Here is a 10189-nt window from a genome sequence, read left to right on the forward strand (position 1 = left end):
TGCTTACCTTTTATTTATATTTAGAGATTAAATGTGCATATATTTCTGTATCTTTCTGATATACATATAGTATTTTATGGAGATTAAGTTATCCAAATCTAATATGGACAAAATAAGTTTTCAACAAGACAGGGTTTACAAACACAAAGCTTATCAATGCTCTATGAATAAATCTTCAAACAGATTTTGCTGTTATATAGAAATGAAGACCATTTTATTAAAAAATGATAGAATGACATTCTTCAGATATGTATAGTTCCAATACATATCTATCTTCATTTTCTACCCAATAGATTAACGTATGTTCTTACTTTTTAATTGTAAAATAATGGAGCAACTCAAATGGTGAATAAAGGAAGAAGATTGCTGATGTTTGTTCCATAATTAAACACAGCAATCTAACATTTACAGTAATATTATATCAAGATTATATCATGTCCAAATTACAGATACTATTTTTGCTTAACATAGGTGAAAACACAATTCCTGAATATGCAGGCCAAGATGCATAAAATATAGAACAACAAAAGCTATTTTAAACTAATTTTTCTAGCTCTTAGAATCCATCTCTTAATATTTAAAGTAAAGGAGCTACTAGGGGGGAAATTGAAAATACTTCAATATTGCAGGAAAAATAGAAAATATGTTACAAAATATATGGAAAGTGTAACAAGTTAAATGCCAGCAAAGATGTTTATTAAATCATTGTGACACAAAGTAGTCTTTAAATAACAAGTGCCTGAAGGAGTCGGAAGCACAGCATGAGGTCCAATGGAATTGGAGGTTTGATTCCATTGCCATCCAAGCGGAGATAACGGAGCTGTGGTAAATTTCTCTCATAAACATAATCTCCTGGGATAGGAATTGGGCATATTTGAGTTCCATTAAGATCTAAAAAACATCAAATAAATATGACAAAAGTTACTGTAATAAATTTGATACTTTAGAATATATATTTTTTGCATTGCTCAGAGACAGTAAGATCACCAGTCAGCATTGTGTTCTTCTTTCTCTTATGGAAGTTAAGACAACAAAATAGATATGTTTTGTTGGTCAACCATGAGTTAAGTTGCAAGGATACCTTGAATGTCATTTCTGAAATTATGAAGATGTTTGAGTTTTCTTTGCCTCAGCAGGCAACAGAACCTGGCTCACCTTATCTAGGCTCAAAAGCTAAATAAGGTCAAATCTGGTTATAACTTGGATGGGAAATTTACAGAAAATAGCTTCTAATCTTTAGATGAAGACTAGAGGTGGAAGTTGAAATATGAAGAAAGTATGAATGGTTGCCAAGAAGTCAAGCTCAACTAGGTGACTTTATTTTTTTAATGGAATTTGCAATAAATTGTAGTTCTCTATCTATCTATCTATCTATCTATCTATCTATCTATCTATCTATCATCTATCTATCTATCTATCTGGAGTTGTTGGCAATCAGGATATATATAAATTTAATAAATAATTCTAAGCATTGCAATCAAAGTGAAGTCACTGACAATTTAAAGGGGGTTTAATGCACAAGCACATTTAATATTTAATTTCTTCCTTTTAAAGCAGGTTGCAAAGGGCACAAAGATCCAAATACATTTTAACACTTTCTGTAAAGTTTTCCATCATCTGTTTATAAATCTTGTGTGTCTTTTATTTTACAACATCATAATTAAGGTAATTTTGTAATTTTAGAGAAATGAAATTATTACTAGTGTAAATAGATGCATTTGAGCAACTCCAAATTCATAGGTTTGTAAAATGTAAAATTAGAGATGGTGAAGCATGTACATCTCAAGATGGTATTAAAGGGATTAAGAGGAGTCTTTGTATCGCGTTGTCACTGAAATTGTTGAAAAATGACAATTGCCATAAAACTGATGCAGAATTTGATAGTATAGTTTTCCAAATATTGGAATGCATATAAAATATTGGAATGCATATAAAATAAGGTTGTTTGAAGAAGTGAATTAATTGTGAATTAAAGAAGAAATGGATTAAAAGAAGTGAAATAGAAGTGAACTAAAAATCGTTCTTCCTGGATACAGAAGAGCTATGTTTAAAGTGCTGCTCAATTTTTAAGGTAGTTGCTTTAGCATTTGATATTAGCCTGGTCTATTTCTCAAAACTATTTGATGAATAAATTGAGATAAAGTTATATTTAAAGCTACTCTTGGTCATAAGGGTAGGGCTGGGGGTAGGAACTCTAATGCTGACATTTTTATAAAAGTTTAATTATTAAATAAGTGAAATAAAATTGTGAAATAGTCTTTAGTTTCACAGTTACATTGGTGTTCATAAATCAAAAGTCCAATTTGTTAAAGAATTATGTAATTATTGAAATGTGGAAATTAGGTCAGCTGACTTTAGTGAATGTATTTTGAAATTGCTATTGTAATGGAAAAAGCTTAAAACAATTTCAAGAAATATAATAAATATTTAAGGACTACTAAAGTTCCGCATCCACAGTTTTAACCATTACATTCAAATCCCTGAACCTTTGTTGAATGATACCTTTAAATATAATCCTGGCAATATTTTACCAGATAAATCTCAGACAAAAAATTATACAATTTGAAGGTGCACTTGAATTTCTTTCTGTCTTTTTTAAAAGTTAATGCACCCTTACAGGGAAAGGAAAAACGTTCAACGTTATTTTTGCCAGTCTTATTTTAAAGATCAGAAACTCATTGAGTTTTCTTCAGCAACTTTATGAAGGGGAAATTTTCTTGAAGTAAGAGAGTTTTAAAAATAAAAAAGCATTGTGTTGAATAACAGTGTATTTGCAAAGAAAATAAAACACAAAATGTTAAGAAGAAGGCCATCAAAAATGTATATACAATAATGTGAATTTCAGTGAGCATTTCTTTGTGTTTCTAAACAGAAAGCAAATGCAGTTGGTTCACTTTCCCATGGATTTATTCTTCATATGTTTCAGTTTCCTGTAATTTTTTGTAGTTTGTGGCTTAGAATAATTTTTTGTGTATTCTGATTTATTAGAAATTTCTGTTCTCTGCTATGAATATCTATTAGGCTCATCTATACATTATAAGAAGACATAATATAAAATGTGTGGCTGGTTTTACTAATTTAGGCTTATGCCTCCAACCCCCATCCCTTCTATTTATCCACTACTAAAGTTTAGAGTTGTCATACAATTCAGCTATTTGGTGCTCATCTTATTACTTCATATTCATATTAAAAAGGAGAGAAACTTCATTCTCAGAGCTGCTGGAATCAAATGGCATATCAATTTAATATATTATTATGGTTAGTTGCACAGGCAGCCGATGCTTAGACTGCATTTAGCCTATTTACCCACCTATCAAGTCCTTCCCAAGGACCTGGGATCAGCAGATGTTTGATGGTATTATTATTTTGTTTGGTTTCACAGCCAGATGTTTAGTTTGGATTTGGCATTTTTATTATTAAATTCTTCCACTATTACTATTATTCTGATGTCTCTTCCTAATTGGGGAGGGGAAAACTTTGTTGTGAATACTGAGCAGCATTCATCATGATTATCTTAATTATAGATAAAATACATCAAATAATCTTACATAATTTGTATTTCTGATTTTTGGCTAGTTCTGATTAAAGAAGCATCTTTTTTGAGTTATCCATTCTAATTCTTTCACTTGGAATTGGATTCTGACTGGGCAGATCCAAGTGAGTTCCCAGGGCAATTTTATGATATTAATTGGTTTGAATTTGATTCTGATTACAATTGATTACAATGAGGAGAATAAGATCCTCTGAACTGTAACTTCATCTACCTGTTTTTATATCCAGACCTCTCTTGGCTTGAGAAGATGGCCTGGGAGGGGACCTGGGAGGGGACCATGCAATGGTGTCAGCCTCTTTGAGGGCAGAAACGATCCCTTTGACCTCAAAGGAGGTGATGGAATCCTTTTTCTCAAGGGGCACTCATGGACTTTGCCACTGGGACCCATTACTGTCCATTTTCCAATCTTCCCTTTATGGCTATTATTATATGTTCAGTTACCTTTTGCAGAGCTGGGATGGAAGTAGTGTATTCATTCTCATATTATTATTGTACTCTCAGTGTATTTTGATATCATTGGCTATGTTATCCTTCTGACTAGCCTGGGAGTTGGAAGTGGGGAACCTTGGGCTACAGTGATTTGCTTCCTTCTCAGTAGTCAGTTTTAATTGGCATTGAATAGGGAAGAGATTGTGCCCATAATCCCTCATTAATGGGGTACCTTAGGGTTCAATGTTCTTAACAGTTGCATGAAATTGCTTGGTTATGTTATCCATAAGTTCAGAATCTAGTATCATTATATTGTATTAATTGTATATACCAATTAATATAATCTACATGGCTGCACAAGGGAAGCTGTCAGTGTACTTATCCAATGTTTGAAAGCTGTTCAGGAGGAAACTAAGAGGAACACACTCAAGATCAATCCTGTCAAGACTGAGTGGCTGTGGCTGTTTGGGGTTCCCTAAATCTGGCACTTCATGGCTATCACTATAAAACAGTACAAGACTATTGTTCTTGGATGAGTTTTACTTTGGGAGTTCCCCTGCTTCGAATTCTTGCTCAAAGAAGTCCAGAAGGGCCTTTTTATAGGTCTGCCTTGTACAACAGTTATGTAAACTTTCTTCAGTTTCGAGGCTTTTCCAGTTATGCCCTATTCAATTCCTGATGTGACTAAACCATGTATACAGGATTATCCCTTGAAAACCATGCAGAATTGCAGCTGGTTCAATAGGCAGTGGCATAGGCAATAGTGGGAAATTCTTGTTATACTCATGGCTTAGAGACCTGCATTGGTTATCAAATGGCTTCTCAGTGAAATTCAAGTTACTAGTTGTCATTTATAAAGAACTTCATGGCATAGGGTTTAATTATTTGAGGGAGTGTATATTTCTAATAATTTCTATTCATTTAGTATAATTGCACAAAGTGGGTGTGCTTTGGGTGCCGCCAGTTAAACATTGTTATTTTGCATAACCAAGAATGCATGTCTTCTCTGACATGATTCTAGTGTCTGGAATAGCATCCCGCTTGAGATACATATATATCCACCCGTCAAATATTCTGAATGGCTCTGAAGACTTACTTTTTCTGATGCCTGGTATTAGGGTGTTCATGGAACTTTTGACAATTTTTGTTTGTTATTTGTATGCTTTATATAAGCACTGATATTTTTTATATTATATATTCTTTAGAAAGAATATGAGCTACCCAGAATGTTTTTGGAGTTGAGCTGCCTTGAAAACTAATGAATAAATATATAAATAATAATAATTATGCATGTGAACAATTTCAAAATGTTGTTTTTTTATTCTATTGTATGAAACATAATCCAAAGCATATTATTCAGAAAAGAGGTCATCTAATTACAAGATGACAAATATCTGTAAATAGTAGGAAAACAGAGTTACTACAAAGACTTGGGCCATATACACTTACTATTGATTCTGTTGTTATCAAGATGAAGATGCTCAAGATGGATACCAATAGCTGGGATTATGGTGAGTTCATTGTATGATAGCTGAAGATCAAGAAGGGATGAAATATTAAAGACTTTGCTTGGTAAACCTCCATCAGTTAATTTATTGTTGTTCAGCCGTAGGGAAACTAATGTGAGCATTGTTTCAAAATAATTTTCTGGTATTTCTTTAATAGAATTACTGTCCAAAAATAGCTGGATCACATTAGCAGGAAGGATTGGTGGCATTTTTGTAAGGGAATTTTGAGCAATGTTGAGTTGCATGAGACTGCTTAGTCCTTGGAAGGTGTTGCTGGAAAGAGCATTGTCCAACAGTTTGTTTTGACGTAAGTCTAACATAGTTAGGTTTTCCAAATTGTTGAAGACACCTTGAGGTATTGTACTGATTTTGTTTCTTGCTAAACGCAATTGTTCAAGGCTTCTTGGCAGGGGACCAGGCACTTCTTCTAAATAGTTGTCTTCCAGATACAAGTAGAGTAAACTTTTTAAATTGTTAAACACATCCTTTTCAATTCCATCGGTAGTGATTTTGTTATTGTTCAGATTTATCCATTTTAGTTGGGTGACATTCGTAAAAGACTTCTCTGTAATTTTTTCAATAAGATTGTTTTGGAGATAGAGATACCAGATTCTTGGTGGGATGGCAGGTATTTCTTTAATTGCCTTGCTATCACAGTATAAAGCATTTGGGATGTTTGGAGGACAGAAACATTCCTGTGGACACTCAAAACTATAAAACAACCAGTTGTACGGATCAGATTCATCATCCATTGTCCACACAATATTAGCTATGAAGGTTACCAAAAGGCTGGAACAAAATATTATATTCATAGTTTACCTTAAAAAGAGGGCAAAATGAAGTTACAGAATACATGTGCATCTTTTGTTTACAGCAACAAATAATATTAATTTTATAATAAAATTTGAAAATTTATATTTATTCTCATAAGACTAAAATATAGTGTTATATCATTTCTGTCTTTTTCCCTACCCCAACATTTATTTTTAAAAAAGTGTTGCTTAGTACAGCACTCTGCAGCTAATTTGTGCATCAGTCTAGAGTCTTGCTACTCAACTAAGCTGCATTCACATTCAATATTTGTTCAAAAGAAACTTTAAAAGACTCTCTAACTGGTACCAGATAGGTTTACCTGGTCTTACCCTTAACCTGGCAACATATTTATCTACAAAAAAATCAAACAAACAGTCAGTGATTGACACCATTGCTTTTATTGACAAATTTCCAGCCTTAGTCCAGTGATTCTTTAGAGAATGTTTGTATTCTGTGATGGGAAAGCATCTTGATCAGATTTTCTAGGTCAAGATCTTATTATACACAGAAAGAGAACATCCAAGAATATTAGAGCTGCTCTTTGGGCAAGTGTCCTCTAAGTGTGGAGAATTTTGTTTGAAAAATCTACTACTTTGTTTTAGTTATTCCCTTTGCTACAAATTATTGGTTTCTAAAAAAAATGTAATTACTTTGAAAACAGATTCTGTCTAGATCTTCACTTCTGTTGCTTGACATATAATTAGAATTCTTTGCCATGATCCATTCTTACAAAATTCACATTGAAGGTAATATTTTCCATTGCTGTATATCAAAAAATGAAGAAGCCAAATTTCTATTATATGATAACACTTTTACAATTCTCTAATAGTACATCTCAAATTATAAGAATCTTGATTGATAAAAATTAATATTTAAAAAAGGAGAGACCAGCTGGAAAAACACATACTGAAGTGCTCTAAATAATTAATTAATAACAAACAATATTAATGTTGAAAATTAAAGGGAGTATTAAAGAAACAGGAAAACAATATTCTGCTTTCTGAATGGTGGGAGGTGGTGGTGCTTGTGTTTGTATACTATTTCTCTACAACATGAAAACCAACATCACAATATTCTGTTAGGATTTGAAATTGATGGATAATTCAAAATTTCTAGGTATCATATAAACTCAGGGAGAGACACAGAGGGAAACTAAATAATTTTGAGGGAATACTGTAATTTATTAATACATTAATTTGACATCTCCTTCTTCTACATAAATACACATGCTTATTCCCAACATTTTCCTCCATAGGTTTGGTACAGGAGGTACCTGAAAAATCATTAAAAATAAATAACATTTTTCCTTTCAGTACTAGATGTATTTTCATTTCTCAGAAATTTGTAGCATTGAAGTCTAAAATATACAGGCACATCACCCCAAATACCTGACAATTTTTTTAAATTTAACACTGTTTCAGATTCTAACTTACCTCAGCTTCGATTCTCTTCTTTCTATGGTAACTGTTGCTAGACTATGTGAGATGATCAGGCAACAGGCAGTGTTTTATGAATACAACCTAATATATATATATATATGTGTGTGTGTGTGTGTGTGTGTGTGTGTGTGCGCGCGCGCGTGCTTGTGCAAATTTAACCCCTAAAATAGTTACTTACCTTAGCACTTACACAACAGAATACAGGAAATTCTGTATTTCCCATCAAGATGCCTTTGGAGTCATTCCCGGTAAATACTAAGCTCAAGTTTTAAAATAATGGACTGATTGTAGTAGAAATCAGTAATATTAATGCAGATACATTCAGATATTTGCATTCATTTTCAAGCTACTCTAATTAGAGAACAAAGAATTTAAACTAGTGCCATCTGTTCCTGTGGAAATCTTTTATTTGATTTTGATCAAAAACAGATGCAGGAATGCTTTTAAAGATATTATTCTTGATTAGGAAGACTAGAGAAGACAGTTCAGAAGTCTTGATGAAATATATTTGCTACTATTGAAAGAGTTTGATACAATAAGAAAAAAATATTGTTTCCAAAATAAGGACATTTTCTAGGATTAAAAGTTTGTCACATATTCTAAATTTTGCTTTTACAATCACTCTCCATTTATATTCTTTATGCTTAAATCATGTTAAGAATTTCTTTACATCTGCTTTCCAACTAAGGATATGTCCATGACACATGGGAGGAAGAAGAAATAGGACCAAAAATCATTACTATTAGCATAACCAGATCAATATCTCAGAAAATCTGTCTTTTTCATTGGCTGATTCAGCTGATCATGTAGGGTAAAAGACACTTATAAAAGCTAACTAGTCTCATTGAGTAAGATGTGGATTCATCTCATCTAGTACAATCAACACAGACTTGCAGCATTTTTCTAGGTTTTCATTACAGAACACCTGATCTAAAATTGAAGTAAACATTTAATGTTTGCCACTGCTGAAGAGGCCTACATGTTTCATCAGTAGTTGTTGAGAAGAAGGAACAGAGGTATATGGAGTCTGCTTCAACATTATGGAGGTCTAGGTTAATTAACTTTTGAAAATGCCTTATTAGCTACTGGATTCTTGTTAACCAGTACTTGCATGATCCTATAATCAACATCCAGTGCCTCTCAATAGAGACATTGAATTTAATTCCTCCTGCTATCTCCTTACCTCATGAGACTGACACTGTGAAAACATGATATCAATTATAGTGGTACAAAAACATCACATGAGCATTTTGCAGACTTCTAAAAGCCTTTGCATTATGATGCAGATAGATATGAACCGAATGGTTTCAGAAAAGCTAGACCAGCAAAAAATGGATAACGTTAAATAGACAATGAAAAGTAATAGAATATAAGAAGGAAATTTACTTTTGTTTTATTGACTATTGCAAGTTCTTGTACATATAGCACATGAGATAATGTGGAAAATAATAAGACTAGCAAAACACCTGATTATTCTCCTGAGAGATTTTTAAAATGAAGTTTAAAATAAAGAAGGGAATGAAGAGGATGCGTATTGACCTGACATATCTAATTTATATAGCAAGTATATAAAGAAAATGTATGATTGAAAGTGATGCCAGCTGGAATCAAATTGGAGTTCAAAATATTAACAATTTTTGAAATATACAAATGCATACAGCTAAGAAAGGAAAAAAGAAGTTAATGTGGAATTGCACAATTGAGGTAGAGTAAGATAAAGAAGATAGGTACCTTTCATTATGGATTTAATTACAGTTACTGTAGTAAGAGTATCAAAGAACCAGCTGGTCAATCCTGAATCAGATAGAAAACCCACAGGATTCAGTCTCAAAACAGGTAAAAGGTGGCCTCTCATTGAACCTGTAAGTAGTTCCTTAAAAGAACCAGTTCATTCTGTGCTTGCTTGGGAGATTTGTGGGCTTAGAAAAATAAGTGTAAGAGTTGAGTTAGACCCCTCACACAAACACAAATATGTACACATGCTCACCAAAATTCTTGTCTGTGTCCTTTTTGTATTCATAATGATACAATGATGATTTTTTTATTTTAAAAGTAATTATTTTGAAGAAAAAGTAGTCTTCCTTTCAGGTACGTCAAAATTCTTTATTCAAAGTTTTATGAGTACACTGTGTAGTAAATTTCAGGGAACATAAAGCTTTATTAATTCAGTTTTAAAGATAATATAGTGAAATAAACCGTTTTAATTAACGTCTCATGAAAATACAACTTTTATATTTGCAAGGTTGAGGCATTAAGCGGAGACACATTGTGTAAACAAGCTTCCTTTATTACTCTCTTCTTACTACCAACAATAACCAAAATGGCACGCAGGCCTTTTATAATGTCCCAGATCCGGACAATGTCAACCAATGATTGCAGAGGTTGTGTCCCGCCTTGCGCATCCACGCAAGGCTGGAGACAGCCAGTCTGGTCCCGGGCAGCTTTGG

At 32.8% G+C, this 10189-nt stretch overlaps 1 protein-coding gene across 1 annotated transcript; it reads right to left on the bottom strand.

The window, feature by feature from the left end:
- Positions 1 to 214: 214 nt before the first annotated feature.
- On the bottom strand, positions 215 to 7794 carry KERA (keratocan). The gene is made up of 3 exons (XM_039342290.1): positions 7737 to 7794; positions 5432 to 6309; positions 215 to 891 (listed from the first exon to the last, which is right to left on the bottom strand). The coding sequence occupies exons 2-3, from the start codon at positions 6300 to 6302 to the stop codon at positions 725 to 727; spliced, it is 1038 nt and encodes a 345-aa protein (XP_039198224.1). The 5' UTR covers positions 6303 to 6309; positions 7737 to 7794; the 3' UTR covers positions 215 to 724.
- Positions 7795 to 10189: the final 2395 nt, after the last annotated feature.

The sequence above is a fragment of the Crotalus tigris genome, unplaced genomic scaffold (genome assembly GCF_016545835.1).
Source record: "Crotalus tigris isolate CLP2741 ecotype Arizona unplaced genomic scaffold, ASM1654583v1 scf7180000017785.2122318, whole genome shotgun sequence".
Lineage (NCBI taxonomy): Eukaryota > Metazoa > Chordata > Lepidosauria > Squamata > Viperidae > Crotalus > Crotalus tigris.